We start from the raw sequence: 18,219 nt of genomic DNA on the forward strand, positions 1-18,219 counted from the left end.
TATGAGGATTTCGACTTTGGATATGCTAAAATGTTCATGGTTGATCGTGGAATGGGCTGCTTCGATTAAATTCCAAGTGTTATGGATATTTTGAAGACCTTAACATGCAGACCATCATGATTAATGCTTTTTCATGGGCAACAGTTTGTGGGTTGGTTGCATCTTAAAGCCATCTTGATATTGGGTTATCTTCAAGTGATTCACTTCTATACTTAGGTCAGCTCTCCATTTCGCTACTGCAGAATATTAAGGTCAGCTACCATGGATCAACCACTATTGTATCAGTTCATCATAAACAGCCACAATTATTATTTTTTATCATCATAATTGTTGTGGATTGGGTTTTTTGGAGCTCGCCCCATTTTTAGCTCACTTGGACTTTAGTCGGTGAGCTTGGGCAATCGAGCAGTGTCCGTAGGTGAGTAAGTCACTCAGTGAGTCCGTAAACACTTTAGTCCTTATTGCTTGAACCAAACAAACGATTTTGATGAAACTTGGCCACAAGCTTCATATCTGATGCCTAACGAAGGTATATTAACCGCATCAACATCTGCGCTCATTAAGTGGGTCGACAGGGAGGTTTTTGATCCCCAAAATAGATACTTGCTCTCTTCTCTGAAACGACACACATGATTTTGATGAAACTTGACCACAACCTTCATCACCCGTGATGTAACAAAGTTTGTTCACGGCATAAAAAAAACAGAGTCGAAGGGGGTCTGCAGGTGGATTGAGCCCCCCCAAAATCGGTACTTGCTCTCTTCTCCTAAACGACACACATAATTTTGATGAAACTTGACCACAACCTTCATCACCCATGATGTACCAAAAGTTTGTTCATGGCATAAAAAAAATCAGGGTCTAACGAGGTCTGCAGGTGGATTGAGCCCCCCAAAATAGGGACTTGCTCTCTTCTCCGAAATGACACACTATTTTGATGAAACTTGACCACAACCTTCAACACCCATGATGTAACAAAGTTTGTTCACGGCATAAGAAAAAAAAATCAGGGTCTAAGAGGGTCTGCAGGGGGTTTAAGCCCCCCAAAATAGGTACTTGCTCGCTTTTCCGAAACGACACACACAATTTTGATCAAACTTGACCACAACCTTCATCACCCGTAATATATCAAAGTTTGTTCACGGCATTAAAAAATCAGGGTCTAAAAGGGTCTGCAGGGGGTTTAAGCCCCCCCCCTAAATGGGTACTTGTTCTCTTCTCCGAAACGACACACATAATTTTGATGAAACTTGACCACAACCTTCATCACCGGTCGCATACCAAAGTTTGTTCATGGCATGAAAAAAATCAGGGTCTAAGGAGGTCTACGGTGGGAGGCGGGGGGGGGGTGGGGTGAGTGACTGTTGCTCCTGATCCAGCTGAGCTTCAAGATGTGCGGTCCTATTTTTTTAATGAAGAATCGATGATAACTCAACACTCAATTTTAGTCTGATCCAGAAATTTGTGATTTGGCAAACTTCTATACTCTGAAACAACAAACAACTTCAGGTTAATGAAACTAATGGACATATAAGAAGCACATATGGTACATAAGTTTACAAGAAGCAAAAATAAATCAGTTTGATGGTGCTAACCAAGACCCCAATACTCCAGCATTTGACAAGAAATGTATTGAAATGTTACACTCAAACTTTAAATGAACCCACACCTCATGCATTTGCATGATTTTTCCACATTTCAAAGCAGAACAGGCTTTAGAAGTATGTACAGAACTTATTCAGTTGTAATCTAGATTCAAAGAGGGAAAGGGCTGACTGACCATCAATGAGAATGTGTTATATTTTATGTCTCATGGATATGGTGAGTACCTGAACAGAAGACGGAAGATGGTGGATGGCCGATTTTCATTGTGTGTTGTACCCGACTGTGCAATGTACTGTCATAAACTGTGATGTCATAATATCACAGTGCAATGTACTGTCATAAACTTGCATCGTGACCAAGCTGCAGGCTGTTGCATTGGGGAGAGGAGGCTGTTTGGGTCCAGTGCCCTGGTGTGTGGTTTTATGTGTCAGAGCTACTCCATTTGTGGTCTGCCTTGTGTGGGAGGAGTGTGACCAGCACGTCATGTGTGAAACTATAGGCAATCGTACTTTATGGAGGATGGCCACCATCTTGCATTCCACCGTATAAGTGCTGCACCTGTCAAACGCATGGAATCCGTGCGCAACTCGGCATTTTAGGGAGGCATCACGCAGGGAAAATTGTAAGAGGGCTTCGGCTGTGCCATGATGAACCAATTTGACCATTTGGTGGATGACAAATTGTATCCCTTCAATATCATGATGGCCGTGAAGGCCAATAAGGGATCCAGAGAATTTACGAAGGTAGAAGCATTTGCGAAAGAACATTCATGGGAAAATAAAGCCACTCTACTAAGTGTTGGGGTGTCCTTGTAGGGGCCCTCGAGGCACTGAATGAGGAATCGGAGCTGCTGGGATTATGGGCTTCCTGGGACAAGACAAAGATCCAGACTTTCAACGGCATCTTGGATGCTGCCATCTTGTCTGTACTTGCTTGTGGTGAGGATGTTGATGTCACAGAGGGATTCATTTACTTTGGCAGGATAATCATGTCTCCGCAGGTTGTGCGCTGGAAATCAATAGACATCAGGGTCAGGCTTGGGGAGTCATGGATTCACTGGATCATGGGGTGTGGCACTGTCGGTACCTGTGCAGGAGAACGAAAGTCGGAGTCTTCAGGTCCTTGGTGCTTTCAGTCTTGCTCTACGGATGTGAGTCTTGGACTCTGAGCAGGGATCTCAGATGGAGACTAAACTCCTTCGGTACCAGTTCTCTTCGGATAATCCTTGGCTATCACTGGTCGGACTTTGTGTTCAATGAGCGGTTGCTGAGAGAGACTCAAATGCGATTTGTTACCTGCATAGTCCGTGAGCGTCAGCTGCGGCTGTATGGACATGTGGCTCGTTTTACTGAGACTGATCCTGCTCACGAGATTTTCTCAGCAAGTGAGTCTCGTGAGTGGAGGAGACCAATGGGCCAACCATGTGCCTCGTGGTTGCAGCAGGTTAATTGGCATCTCAAGGAGATGGCGATGGGCCAGGCATCTGCCTGGGGGATAACCAGACGGAGGCCCCTGGAGTACTGACGGAGAGTGGACGCAGTGATACAATTCTCCGGCGCATGCTCCCATACCGAACCTAACTTAACCTCCTGAGTCTCGGTGAAAAGTTAGAGGTGACGAGTTGGCTTGCTAATGCCAGGCTTGGAAGGGAGAGCCAGTGGCACATTTGCCACTGGTCCGGTCTCTGCGCAGCTGTTGTTTCAATGGGGATTCCCTTGGGGCCCAACAGTGGGTCCAAACTCAGTGTCTTCTCCGATAGTCTACCGGTGCGGTGATCTGGCTCTTGTTCCATTGGGCATAGTGAAGTTCCCTCTACTGATGGCTCTGAGTGGCCTACTTGGGGTGGTGGGTGCACCCAAGGAGGGAGGCCATGTGGTAGGGGGGTCAGCCATGTGGATGGATGTGGCATTGATGGATGGTGTGGTTCAGGGGAGGAGGTGAGCATCACAGAGGTGAGCACATTGGCCTCCACTGGAAGACAGGTGAGGAGGAAGTAGATCTCATAACAGGGGATTCTTGTGGGATGACGTCAGAGAGATGGGTCGCTCGATTGTCAAGACTGTGAGACGTAGTGGTCATTGTCCCACTGTATGTGGTGGCACCAGGGAGGGGTGGTGAGGGGGGGGTGGTCAAAACATGGGGCACAAATCCACAACCACTTATAAACAGTGTGTTGAATGTTGTATGTGGGCGATGTTCGGGTTGGTGGAGACTGTGGGAAGTATTTCCTGTGAGATATACTTTGGAGGTGACTCATTTAAAAGCGGTTTCATTGAAAAATGAGGAAAGGGTTAACATATTTTCTGGATTTATCAGAGGGTGGGGGATTAGTTGAAGGGAGTTGGTTGTGTTTGTTAGGTGGGTCTATGACTGCACTCAGTGGTGGAGGTGTGGGTGCAGTGGGTGCGAGTGCCATTGGGGCTATGTTAGAGCTGCTGTGTGGGTGCCATTTGGGAGCCTACTGGATAAAAGGGGATATACTTTGAGGAACGGATTTTCTCTACCAAAGGGTGTGGGTAGCATGGGTGGGGTGGAGGATGCGGGCAACGATGGGATGACTGAGATCATTGCTGGCATTGGAGGGGCAGAGGGGTGGGCGATAGACTGAGTGTGATGAGTGTGGTTGAAGTTAGGGTGGTGGGCTGTGGATTTGTGTGTGCTATGGTTGGGGGGGTTCAATGGGGGTGATTGTGTTGGGGTTTAAGTTGGTGTGGTCGGTGTTGGGACTGCTGCAGGTGCAAGAAGTAATGGGAGTGCTGTGAGTGTGCACAAGGATGGTAATGTAGATGATGGGGGTGGTGGTGCATGTGTACGTGATGGTGGGTTTCAGCTGGGCAGTGGAGGGATGGTGACCAGGGAGATAGTTTTAGTCATTGATGAGGGTAATGAATATGTGGACTATCCGTTTTGTCACAAGAATATGAAAGAGTTTTGTGTTTTTTTTAGAGAGTTGGGGGTGCGGGACATTGATGGGATGTTGGGTGATGTTTTGTCAAGTTGCGGATCAGGAACATTAGTGGTGGTGCATGCTGGGGGAAACGATGTTGGGAGTGTCTGTTCAGAACATTTAAAGAGGTTTTTGAGTTTTTGAAAAAACAGTTGAAGGATTTGGGATTTTAAGTGATTTTTTCTTTCAGGGATTCTACCAAGAGTGGGAGTCGGTGCATATTTCTGCAAAAGAGCGATGGATGTTAGCCAGGGGTTGGAGGGGTGGTGCAGGGAGAGGGGTTTTAGTTGGTGAATATGTGGAGATCCCTGCATGGTCATCGTGAGTGTATGCGGTCAGGTGTTAGGGTGCTCAATAGAAGGGGGACGGCAAGACTTGTGGCAGTTCTTGAGTCACAAATTAGGACTTTTTTTTACTAGAGACTGAGTATGTGGTTGGAGTGTTGGGGCAGCAGGTGGTAGCTCATCGAAGGGAAAGATTGACATTGTTGTATGTCACATCAACCTATAGGACTTCAATTGTGTTGTATATGACTTCATTGTCGGGGGCTTCAATGGAAAAGTGGAAGAGTTGAAAGCTATGATGGTTGGTGAGGAGAAAGACAGAATTGCTGTGAGTGAGACATGGTTTAGTGAATAATCCAACTGGAGGAATGTAATTCAAGGCTATAGGGTTTTAGAGGTATGATAGTAAAGAGGAAAAGGGAGGAGGTATGCCAATCTGAGCGAAAGACAGTACTGTTGAACCCTGCTATTTGCTGGGGATACGATATGTCCCTGGAAAATGCCGCGGATGTTGAATCCGCGAATGTCGGGGCATTGTTTCAATGGAAAAAGGGGAGATAGGTTCCTGGCAGTTCAAGACCTGTGAAAAATACCACAAATGGTGAAACTGTGAAGGTCGATACCACGAATGTCCCGCATTGTTTCAATGGAAAAAGGGGGATAGGTTCCCGGCAGTTCCTGATTGTTCAGGGAAACTTTTTAAGTGTAAATTGTTTTCATCCACGAATGCACGTGATTACGTTGCTGTTGCTCCTGAGGTGGAGGGACCATGGCAGAAAATACTGTGATCGAGAGCTGCCTGGCAGATTGCCGCAGATTTCGATGTTGTTCCTTGGATGGGAGCATCACATAATTCAACCCGCCTCCTGAACTTGAGGAAACGCTCCATGACCATGGATTGGTGTAATGCAACCTCTCGGTCATTGACCGCATGTCCTGCAGCATCTCACCCAGGAACTTGACCGTGAGGTTGGACCTCGCCACCTAATCCTCATCACTGCCCGCTTCCTTCTCCTCCTCAGAAAACCTTGGTAATGGCGGCCAACTCCTCCTCAGTGATCTCCACAACATGCGAGGTAATACAATCATCCAAGTGCTCAGGCTCCATGTCGTCAAAGCATTCCCCTCCCAACTGCCATGCCAACTTGACAATGTCATGCCTCTCCTCTAAGTTGTCAGGAAAGCCTGCAAGGTTCCTCACTGCCTTTGGCTACAGGTTGGGCCAGCAGGCATTGGTGGTGGAAGCTCTCACCTCGTCCATTGACTCTTTGATTGCGCCGACACAGTGGGCTATGTTAAACTCCTTCCAACACTACCCGACGGTGAGCTCTGGGTCAGAGTCTATCACATACAAAATGCGGCGAAAGGTGTGGTGGGTATAATAGGTTTTGAATGTGGAGATTACCCCTTGGTCGAGTCGGTGGATCAGGAAGATGGTGTTGGGCGGAAGGAAGATCACCTCTATGTTCGAGTGAGCCATATTCAGGTCCCCAGGGTGGCCAGGAGCATTGTGGATGAGCAGGAGAACCTTGAAACCAAGGTTTTGTTCCACCAGGTACCTCTCTACCTGAGGGACGAAACAGTTATGGAACCAGTCCAAGAAAATTGCTGCCATCACCCACACCTTCCTGTTGGCCCTCCAAAACATGGGCAGCATGTGCTTGTTCTTGCCCTTGAGAGCACGTGGGTTCAGGGAACGTACAGCATCATGGGTTTTGTCATACAGTCCCCTTTTGCATTTGTGCAGAGGAGAAGACATACCCAGTCCTTTGCAGCCTTGTATCCCGATGCTGTACCCTCGTGCTTCAAGATAAAAGTTTGCGTTGGTATCTTTTTCAAAACAGGCTGGTCTCGTTAGCATTGAACACCTGCTCTGGCAGGTACCCATTCTCCTGGATGAGCTGCACAAGTTGAGCAGGAAACGTTTCAGTCGTCTCATGGTCCGCAGAGGCATGCTCCCCTGACAGTTTGACATTGCAGAGACTGTGGTGCTTTTTGAAGCGGTCAAACCATCCTCTGCTCACTTTGAATGGACTGGGGTCGCTTATACTCATGTCTCTCATGCTGGCGCCACCCGGTCCAGCCAGATGTGCGTATATACGCATAGCCTTTGCACGAATGAGAGGTCCACTTAAAAGCATGTTCTTCTGTGCATTGTCCTCCAAACATGCACTGAGAGCCTTCTCCATCCTTTCTATCTGGACATCCTGGACGTGGGTGACCACTTCAGTGCTCGGTACAACACTCGCTACAACACTTTCTCAGATCGCCTTCTCGTTCTTCCATATTTAGCGAACGGTGGATTCATTTATTCCATACGGTCTGCCCACAGATGCCACACTGTGCCCTCTCGACAGCCAGTCCAGCAGCTCCACTTTGACGCTCAGGCTCTTCTGCTTCTTGGCAGTTGACACATCTCCAGCACTGGTCTTGTGCTTGGGAGCCATGTTTGATAAATGAGCGGAGCGAGAGGCAAAACACCAGTCAAGGCAGCAGGATGAGAAGAATGATTAAGACCCAGGACATACTGCATATAAGTAGTCATGCATGAATTGTGGGTCGCTGTTGGAGGGGTGAGTAGTCTGCACATTATTTGTGGGGGTTTTTGGTGGGTGCTTATGTTTTACACAGCTGGCGATAGATGCGGTGAAGTTTTTTAATTGTGTAACTCACAGGGGGGGGGGGGTGATATCTCCACCAGCAGGTAAATATATTTAGTTGTGTAACTCATGGGTGAGAACGTTTTACACAGCTGGTGGTGGACGCGTTGAAGCTTTTTAATTGTGTAACTCGCGAGGGAGTTGACATCTTCAGCAGCTGGTAATAGATGCGGTGAAGCTTTTTAATTGTGTGACTCATAGGGGATGATATCTTACGTAGCATATGGTAGATACGGTGAAGCGTCTTTACAGTGTGAGTGGTGGGACATGCTGCACAGCTCGGTTTATCGTGTGAGTGGTGGGACATGCCATGCAGCTCACTTATAGCGTGGCTGGTGAGAGATACATTTTAGAATTGTGCCATGCATGCGGCTCATAGAAAATGTTTTTTTTTGCACACGCGAAAAACCGTGAAAATGCGAAGCACAGGGCCACAAATGTAGAAGCAGGTCATGTGCATGGTGCGTGGAGGATATGCTTTTGCTTACGTACAGTTGCTCTGTGCATGGCTGGTGGAAGATGCGTTTTAGAACTGTGTTATGTGTACGGCTCATGGGGAAAAAAAAATTCGCCCACGAAAAACCGCAAATGTGGAAGCAGGTCATATTTTATAAACCACGAATACGTGGGGTCCGCGAATAGCAAATCTGTGAATAGCGGGGTCTGACATAGTATTGAGAGAGACAAGTAATTGATGGATTTATTGAAGAGGATTCTGTTTGGATAGATTTAAGAAATTGCAAGAAAAGTAGGATACTTGAAGGATGCTTTTTTTGGGATCCTGTTGTGAAGGAAGAGCAAGAAAGATGGATATGTGAAGAATTCAGAAGGGCATTGATAAAGGAAGAGTGTTGATTATGGGGGACTTTAACTTACCGGAATAGATTGGATCCAGCAATGGGGAAATAGCAGAGCAAATGAGGATTTTCTAGACCTAGTCGAGGATTGCTTTTTCACCCAGTTTGTTGAAAAGCACATGAGGGAGGAGTGCTGTGTTCGACCTCTTTTAAAGTTGTGATCCCAAATTATGGTGGAGGAGGTGGAGGTGGCAGAGCATCTGAGATCAAGCAACCACAGTGTAGTAAGCGTAACTCTATTGTTGTTTGGCAGAGTGGTGTAAGTCTGTTGGATTTTAGAAAGGCAAACTTTGAGAGAATGATAAGTGATTTGGGAGTGTTCGGTTGTGTAAAGTTAATGAGTGAGCGGTCTGCAATGGAGAAAGGGGCAACCTTCAAGGAGCAAATGTGTCAGGTGCAGAGCAGGTATATTCCAGTGAGGTGTAAAGGTAGAGGCAGAAAAAGATCAGGGTGGTTGAGCAGAGAGGTATGTGGTGCAATTAAGAATGAGCAGAAGGTATTCATTCAATACAAAACAACAGGATGAGAGAATGATTGACATCTATATAGGATGAAACAAAGACTAGTTAAGAAATTAACTCAGCAAGCCAAAAGGGAACATGAAAAGGACATTGCCAAAAATATTAAACAAAACAGCAAGACATTCTTCAATTACATAAGGGGTAAAGAAAGGGTTAATAGGAGTGTGTGTCCATTGAGGAAGAGCACAGGAGAATTGGTGGATGATGAGGCTGAGATGGCAAGAGTATTAAGTAGTTTTTTTTTTGCCATTATAGCAATGAATTCCTCATTTCTGTGTCAAGCAAGAAAGCAGAAATACTCAGCATGAGTGAACAGGAAGAAATAGATGCAATTGTTGTTCCTCATTTCACTTGTGTCCAGGAGCATACGCTGTTTGAGGAATGCCATCCATTGGCATCTCTTGGCAACATTTATCCTCCGTAACCTCACTTGGTTTCTGCTGCGGCTCATCGACCCAAAAACACAGGATCAGAACAAGGTGGAGAGTATGCAATGCTATGACCCTTTACATATTGAACGAAATAAACATCAGTTTCCAAGTATTTTATGTATCTATCTTGTTCATTTCATTGACCATAAATGGAGCCACACATTGCAAAATGAATTAATAAATAAATAAAATATATAGAAAATATTCACGTGGCTTTCTTGTCATGTTTGTGCTCATCCTGCAGCCATGGTGTCGTTTGATTATCACGCTCTTTAACTACTTTCAAGTTACAAACTTCTTCTGGATGTTTGTAGAGGGATGCTATCTACACACGGCCATTGTCATGACATACTCCACCAACAAGCTTCACAAGTGGCTCTTCATTTGCATTGGCTGGTGTAAGAAAAGCAAGGTCGCGTTGACACAATGTGGACTGCCTGTTTCAATTTCAAATGGGAGAAGCTACATAATATGATGACGTTTTTGCATCAAGGCCTTTTACATTTTACATGTTGAGGACTATGGGTGAATTGAGCAAAAGTCAAGGTTAAGGTTGGGGGCGTGGGGGGGAGAGGTGAGGAAGGGGATTTGAGAAAAGAAAAGAGTGTTGGGGGACAGAAAGGATCCAGGATGAGAAGAGAGGGAAATAATGGAAGGAGAGGAGGATTGAATGTATCAAAACAACATGGGGAGGGATACATTTATTGCACTTATTTTGTGCACACAATATGATACATTTCCCTGGGGTAGCAAAATATTGTCAGCTATCTTGCATTTGGAAAAGGTGTAACATTTTTTTTAATTTTCTGAAATGATTGAAAATATGAATGATTATATTCATAAACAATATTTAACACTGGTGCAATCGGTGTTAGGTTTCTGTTGTCATGCATTTATATAGAACGAGCATGGAGATTGGTTCTATTTTGCTTTATCTTTACATGGTACTGCAATGTGTATCACTTGCATTATGTAGTATTTGAGATGGCAGGAAAGCTCATGGGAAATCCACTCACCTATCAGCTCCCCAGCCTGGGTTTGATTCCTAACCTGACTACATCTTAATCTCTGAACTCGTCTACAACAATGGCTGTTGCTCGTGGATGTTAAAGGTCCCATGGTGTTATTTGCAAAGAGCAGGCAATTCCTCCTCAGACGACGATCACTGGCAAGGCGATACCATCCAGCTTTTATTGTCTAGGAAAATGCTTTGGCAGTCCTCAACACCTTGGGAAGGGTATAAAGTTAATCGAGCTTTATTTGAATGGCCACTTGTTTGACTGTTCTTCTCTTTGTTCTGTGAATTTGAAGGAATGAATTATTTATGAACCATTTTGTGATTTCAGTTATACCTGCACCCATCAGTATTATCTGGGCCCTTGCCAAGCTCAAGTACAGAGATGAAAAGTATGTGCATGTTCAAATTGATAGATAAAGCTTTAAAGGTGCTTTCCCAAAGCTACGTATCTATCTAACCCATTTCTGAAATTCCATAGGTGTTGGTTTGGGAAATTAGATTACATCGACTTCATATACCAAGGACCAATCATACTGGTGCTTTTGGTAAGATGAGTGCTTCATTTATTACCATGTCATGTACCTACCTCTGCTTTTCTGTACCAAATATGCAGTCTGCAAATAACCGATTTCGTTGCAGGTCAATTTCCTTTTCCTTTTCAACATAGTACGTATCCTTATGACAAAACTACGTGCATCCACAACATCTGAAACCATCCAGTACAGGTAATGTACTCATGCCAAATGGCACTGCTTACATTCACATATGTACTGTATATGTATACGTATATGTATATGTTATGTATTGTTACATGTTATGCATTGGACTTTGACATTCACGGGGGATACATTTCTGAAAAATTCGCAAATGTTGAATCCACGAATGTCAGGGCATAATTTCAATGGGAACGAGAAGAGCACTCGGTAGAGCGCATACCTCCGCCAAGTAATGCCTGATCCACGAGAACATATCAGGCCAAATACATTTTTGAAACATACTATATGACCTTATCTCTCAATGGTGAAGAATCACTTTTAAAATTCTAGTTGTCAGATCCGGATCTGGATCTTCACCAAATTCGAATCAATTCTTCCTTGTTACGCACCGAACCTGTCCACCGAGTTTCATCCGGATCCGTCTGTAACTTTTTGAGATATCCTGTACAGTGTACACTAACAGACAAACAGACGGGTGAAAACATGACCTCCTTTACCTTCGGTGGCCAAGGTGAAAAGGGGCATAGGTTCCCGGCGGTTTGTCATTCAAAAGAGAAAATCAAAAATCCTGTGAAAAACCATCAATATGCCTGTAAAAAAAAAAAAACACGACGATGTGGAGCGCAGGGCAGCAAATGTCCATGGATTACAAGGATATTATGCGCAGGAGGGAGACCTATTCGGCCCATCATGCCTGCACCACACCAATTCCAGATTTAATAAATCTATAAATACCTCCTTCCTTTGTGTGCAGCCTTTTGGCTGCTGGTTGCATCATCGGTTAGGGGTGCAGATATGCCGCGAACGCTTTGCCCCGATTACCAGTACACACTGGTACTCATTGCACCGACCTCAGAAGGATGACAGGCTGAGTCACCCCCCTGGTGTTAATTCAGTGGCAAACGGGGCTTGAACTCAGGACCCTGGGATCCAAAGCCACCACCCTAACCAGGATGCACTGTGGGAAGACGACAAGCCGGTGGAGGGAGTGTGATGCTCTGGGCAATGTTCTGCTGGGAAACCCTGGGTCAGGCCATTCATGTGGACGTCAATTTGACACGTGTCACCGACCTAAACATCGTTGCAGACCAGGTACACCCCTTCATGGCAATGGTATTCCCTGATGGCCGTGGCCTCTTTCAGCAGGATAATGCGCCCTGCCACACTGCACACATTGTTCGGAAATGGTTTGAGGAACATGATGAAGTGTTCATGGTGTTTCCCTGGCCTCCAAATTCTACAGATCTCAATCCGATTGAGCATCTGTGGGATGTGCTGGACCGACAAGTCCGATGTACGGTGGCTCCATCTCGCAACTTACAGGACTTGAAGGATCTGCTACTAATGTTTTGGTGCCAGATACAACAGGACACCTTCAGGGGTCTTGTAGAGTCCATGTCTCGGTGTGTCGGTGCTGTTTTGGTGGCACACGGAGGACCAACAGCATCTTTGGCAGGTGGTCATAATGTTTTGCCACATCAGTGAATATATATATATATATATATATATATATATATATATATATATATATATATATATATAAATATATATATATATATATATATATATATATATATATATATATATATATATATATATATATTATTGTTGCGGTTCTGGAAAAAAACATCCCTCTACACCAATAGCAGCCAACATACAGTGGTCTCCAGTCAGTTATTTCATTAATGTACGTTCAGATGGTCCCTTCCTTCTTGTTTAGTGGGTCGAATGGGACAGTGCATTGTGTAAATCTCGTAGTTTGGTCTGATTAAACCTCTGAACTTCATTCCTACTCTTTCTTTTTCGTGATTCCTGAGTTAAATCCAAGCAAGGGGTCCTCACGAGGCCAGCAGGCACTCCGCTCGGACACCCATCGGTAATAACCACAGCTGTGCCCTTCACGTAAGAATGCATACTCAATGAAGACCAAGAGCAGCAGTAGAAGCTAGCAATAAATGTCAGCGCTGCACGGAGCACGTGCAGCACAATGACGACCCCCACCTACTGTTCAGGCAATCAGAGGCATAACCAACACACCAAATGCTAATAACATACAGTATGCACACGGCGCACTCTTCTTCAATCCAAATCTCCATTAATAAATATATCTCTCCCCTTTTCAATCCGAATCTCCATCTAATAATTATATCCAATCCTTTCCCTCAATTCCCTGACACAGATCAGAGCTGGCACCGTGCATACGCATCGCCTTTGATAAATGGCTACGTGATTAATGGGGGGCGTGCGTGCACTGTACGGGGCATGCACGATGGCTGGCGGACCAGCGCACTGACCACATGTACAATGGTGGACTCGCGCGCAGCTCGTGATACTTTATTATCGTACAGAACGGGGCACGAATATCACACATCTTTGGTCGGGTCTGCGGTAGGGTTACAATAACGTCTTACCGTCGTTCTTTGCTCACCACAATGGACACAAATGTCTCCCACGGACGGCAGACATCCTCCCGCAACTCTGCCTTGATGCAGCTTCTACCAGGCAGAGGCATGCAGTGCGGCCGGATCGCTCGGGCCGCGTAGTACACTACGGAGCAGGCACGTTGACCAGCCTCTACCATGGGTTGCCGAGGCAAGGCACGTGTTTCGGTGCAAGGTGATTCATATCATGGGGTTCGGACCGAGACAATTCCGCAGCTTGGAACCATCTTGCCAGAAGTGGAGTGGAGCCACTTCCGGTCAGCATGGCCGGGCTGCACAGTGGCTGGGGCCTAACCAGAGTGCCCGATTCAGGTGACGACACATCGCTTCGGGTCATCGCCCCCGCCCCGCACCACGGAGTCTATAAAAGGATGGGTCACGGAGCCGCTAGTGTGTCGTTCCTGCCCGTCGTTCCTTTCTTCATTCCTGTCGGCTCATTTTGTCTAGCTTGGGATCGACAGTCTGCCCATTCCCCTGCTTGTGCCACCCTTCTTTACCAATTTGCCTGCTGACTGCGCCTTCTTCACAACCTCGCCGCCCTTCTCCGCCCACATGTTTCGGACTCCGCCTCTCTCCACTCATTGGCTTCTGACTCCACCCATGTCCCTCCCTTCACACCCGACGGTCACGTCTCATTCTCTGGACCAACGCTAGCTGCACGAAGTGCCACGAAGCAAGAGACGACGTGCCAGCTATCAGGGAGGTATCACCCAGCGGAGCATCCCCCCATAATGTACTATTGGCGTGGTCGGGCAATTGTGCAAGGTATTGAGAGACCGTTAGCCTCATCTCTTCTCCTTTTTCTTTTCATTAACTCCTCTTCATCGGTGTGTGTGTGTGTGTGTGTGTGTGTGTGTGTGTGTGTGTGTGTGTGTGTGTGTGTGTGTGTGTGTGTGTGTGTGTGTGTCCTGGTGCCTGTACTCACTAAAGTTAAGATTATACAAGAATATGGGAATAACTCTGCTCTGTGTCGACTTTTGTAAGTTGCTTGTATTATTGCTGCACCTTTCCCATTTCTTCCTATCTCTGCTCACACACAACAATAAAAGCTATATTCACTGTGCCACATACCTTTCCTCACCTGCCTGTAATAAATCCTTTTGCAGAAATGTTCCCAGCTCGTTTTTCTCTTTTCTTTCATTGATCCAGCATAGTCTGTATCCTAACTTAGCCGGGACTTTCTTCCCAACAATCCGTTCCTTTTAGCCGGTATGTCTTTGGAAGTGTTGCTCGGCTGCATCTGATCCGGAAAGGTGATCCGGTTCGGACAAGGCATACCGAGGGCATGTCCCCTGGTAATTCGATCACGTGGTTATTTTTAGGTAACCGGATTAATGAGACGGAGGACCCCAAGTCACGTGGTTGAGTTATTGGCGTTCACGTTCTGTTAGCGACCCGCCGCGTCACAGAATTATCCGTGTGCGATGGTCTGCGATTCCGGGGAGTCTGGTGGGAACCCGAGACAGTTTCCGCCCCCCCCCCCCGGTGGGTTTCACACCTGACCCCCGGCCCTTAACAATATATATGTATATGTATTTGTATATATGTGTATATATATATATATATATATATATATATATATATACATATATATATATATATATATATATATATATATATATATATATACACACACACATATATATACACATATATATATATATACACATATATACGAGGTAAGTCTAAAAAGTAACAGGACTGACTTCACAGAAATTTCATTCCAAAAAATATATTGAAATCACAGTTTGTCCCCTTAAAAATAGTTTCCCTCCAGTCTCACACACTTGTCCATCCTCTTCTTACACACTTCGATGCACCCCCAGAAGGCTTCTTCTGGAATCCTCCGGAGCTCCGTCGTCACGTCCCTTTTGATGGCCTCCACATCAGGAAATCAGGTCCCCTTGATCACGCCTTTGAGCTTGGGGAATAGGAAAAAATCACAAGGGGCCAAATCTGGCGAATACAGGGGCTGCTCCAGAGTTGGCACGTTCCTCTCGGCCAGAAACTGTCGGCACTGTGAGCAGGGGCGTTGTCATGGTGGAGCACCCAGGCATTGTTCTCCCACAGATCCCTCCTCTTGTCCCGGACTGATCTCATGAGGCGCCGGAGGATCTCCTTGTACACGTGTTGATTCACTGTTTGACCTGTGGTAGAAACTCGAAGTGGACGATGCCCTTGATGTCAAAAAACACGATGAGCATCACCTTGACCTTCAACTTCGACATCCTTGCTTTCTTTGGTCTTGGTGATGCTGGACTTTTCCACTGATGACTCTGCTGTTTGGTCTCCGGATTGTAGTTGAACATCCACGATCCTTCGCCAGTCATGACTCTCCCGAGCAGGTCTCGATCGTCCTCGAGGCACTCGATAATGTCTTGACAGGCAATGACTCTTTGCTGTTTCTGGTTCTTGGACAATGGCTTGGGGACCATCTTTGCACACACCTTGCGCATTTAGAGATTTTCAGTGATGATGCTCCAGACAGTGTCCTTGTTGATGGAAAGTTCCTCAGCAATCATCTGCACCGTGAGTCGACGATCTGCGCGCACCATCTTCTTCACATGCTCGATGTTGTCCGCCGTTCTGCTCGTTGAAGGTCTTCCAGACCGTGGATTGTCTTAAACCTCCTCCCGTCCCTCTTTGAACCTCTTGTGCCATTCAAATGCATGTGTACGTGACATCGTTTCTTCCCCGTACACTTGCTGCAGCATTGCGAAGGATTCGGAACGTGTTTTGCCAAGTTTGGCAAGAAACTTCAGATTGGCTCTCTGCTCACGACTCATAGTGCGCTGACTCAGACGAGACAACGTGTAAAGCACGACCTGTAAAAAATGACATATTGAGCGCAGTCAACCATCACCAATCATATATATTGCTGGAATGTTGTGAAAAACTGTGACGCAACTTATTCATTCAAGTTGTGTAAGTGGAGCACCCAGCAGGCTCAGTCCCGTTTCTTTTTAGACGGACCTCGTATATATGCATATATATATATATATATATATATATATATATATATATATATATATATATATATATATATATATATATATATATATATATATATATGATACTTGAATGGCTCAATCATCACAGCAACCTGGTACTCATTTTGCCAACCTCAGAATGATGACAGGCAGCATCAACCGTGCTGGTGGAAGCACCTTCATAGAAGCATCACCTAAACCAACAAGAGTATCATGGGTAAGATTATGTAGGATGGAAAAGGACTCAGTAAAAAAGGTTGTTCGAGTCATACTATCACTTTGTGTATAATGTAAAAGAAGCAACACCAGCTCTCGGAGCAGTAAAACTAGGTACCTCTCAGCTTCTGTTGCAATCTGCCACGCAACTTTCAGTAGCATGAGTCTCTTGCAATAAGACAATGTCTGCATTTTATTTTATATTTAATAATGAGTTCAAAACTTTGCATAAATGGCTATGCCCACTGTGTATATGAAGGCTTGTAATAATCATAAAAATAAAAAGAAGAGGCTTCTCAGAGCCATCTATGTATCTAAACCGTTTTTGCTTTCAGAAGATATCTTTTCAATCTTTTGCATTAAGAATTACAAATTGTAACAGCTTCTGGCTTTTTTAACAATACATTGCACCTTTGAAACAAAGGGGCATAAATCAGGGAAAAATCGTTACTACTAACTCGTTCATTAGCGTTTTTTGTAACGACTCTGAAATGTCTGAAGAGGAAATTGTATTTTCAGATGTATTTTCCAGGGGGCAACTTCTCCTCCGCAATCGAACTTGAAGTGATCGAGGAGCCACCGTTGGACTCGTAGCCTTTGCCTGCAGGGATTTCACCCATTTGCTCAGCATTCATCATTGAGGGAACACACTCAGTCTGTGTTGTTTTTTTAAGTATTGCCAGTTAGAGTAACAGTAGCATTTTCCACATCAGTAGGGGTGTCCTCATTTCCAGGAGCCTGAGTTTCTTCGATCAAGAGTGGGCTAATAATTGCATCTGAGCACTGCAACACCTGAAGAGGGAAGAACATTAAAGTTGCTATCTTCGATTATTAGGGGATTAGTGGATGGAGAATCATTGGCAAAGAAGGACATGGGGGTCTGTGTCATGGTGCACATCCCTGCAACAACTTGCGCAAAGGAAAGAAGTGCTGTTGCAGCAGTAACCTTAGCTCCTGGCTCAGCAGGGCTAGCAGAAGGTGAAACGGGTCTTTTCGGGAATTTACTGCTCATAATATGCCCTGTATTGGGAACCTCATATTGAACAATGATAACACTTGTGGCTACAAATGGTCGCTGTTGTAAAGAATTATGGTTAACAGTTGGGTCTGTGATATTTCTAGGACAATGTCTTGTCACTAGCAGGGGCCTGTGGAACACCCACAGAATGTAAAATGTCACTTGAAGTCCTTAACTTGCCCCCCTCATCCCCCTCTCACAAACTGCAAGTCCTCAACATCTGCACCCTAACCGCAGGTCCTCCCCCTCCCCCTCCTAACCTGAAGACGTTAATCCCCTCTCCACACCAAGCCTTAATACCCCCATCCCACCACAACTCCTCTCCTCAACGAGCTCCCCAAAGCCTCATCCCTTCATTGCTTCCTATCCCACCCCCCACCCCCACCCCCCCACCCCAATGCCAAGTCCTCACCCTGTCCCTCCCAACCCTAAGGAGTCAATCCGCTCCCCACTCAAAGCCTTCAAACCCCCTCTCCACCTGTCATGGTCACCTGTCCAACTCACAATCCTGCAAG

At 45.6% G+C, this 18,219-nt stretch overlaps 1 protein-coding gene and 1 long non-coding RNA gene across 3 annotated transcripts in view; one reads left to right on the plus strand and one right to left on the minus strand.

Annotated features, from left to right (window-relative positions):
- LOC147029394 (corticotropin-releasing hormone receptor 2-like) overlaps nt 1–18,219 on the plus strand; it is a 72,727-nt gene that overhangs the window by 39,549 nt on the left and 14,959 nt on the right. For both annotated transcript variants that reach the window (XM_085872433.1, XM_085872434.1), the window contains 5 exons: nt 9,236–9,353; nt 9,550–9,703; nt 10,652–10,712; nt 10,802–10,868; nt 10,963–11,048. In XM_085872433.1, the coding sequence (XP_085728559.1) occupies nt 9,236–9,353; nt 9,550–9,703; nt 10,652–10,712; nt 10,802–10,868; nt 10,963–11,048 (486 nt within the window). The remainder of the gene's footprint in view (nt 1–9,235; nt 9,354–9,549; nt 9,704–10,651; nt 10,713–10,801; nt 10,869–10,962; nt 11,049–18,219) is intronic.
- LOC147029395 (uncharacterized) lies at nt 8,877–9,786 on the minus strand. The gene is made up of 2 exons (XR_015055889.1): nt 9,515–9,786; nt 8,877–9,314 (listed from the first exon to the last, which is right to left on the minus strand). It is a non-coding gene; the product is annotated as an uncharacterized LOC147029395 (long non-coding RNA).

Source organism: Eptatretus burgeri, chromosome 3 (genome assembly GCF_056783735.1).
Source record: "Eptatretus burgeri isolate ZD-2024b chromosome 3, Ebu_testis_v1, whole genome shotgun sequence".
Classification (NCBI taxonomy): Eukaryota; Metazoa; Chordata; class Myxini; order Myxiniformes; family Myxinidae; genus Eptatretus; species Eptatretus burgeri.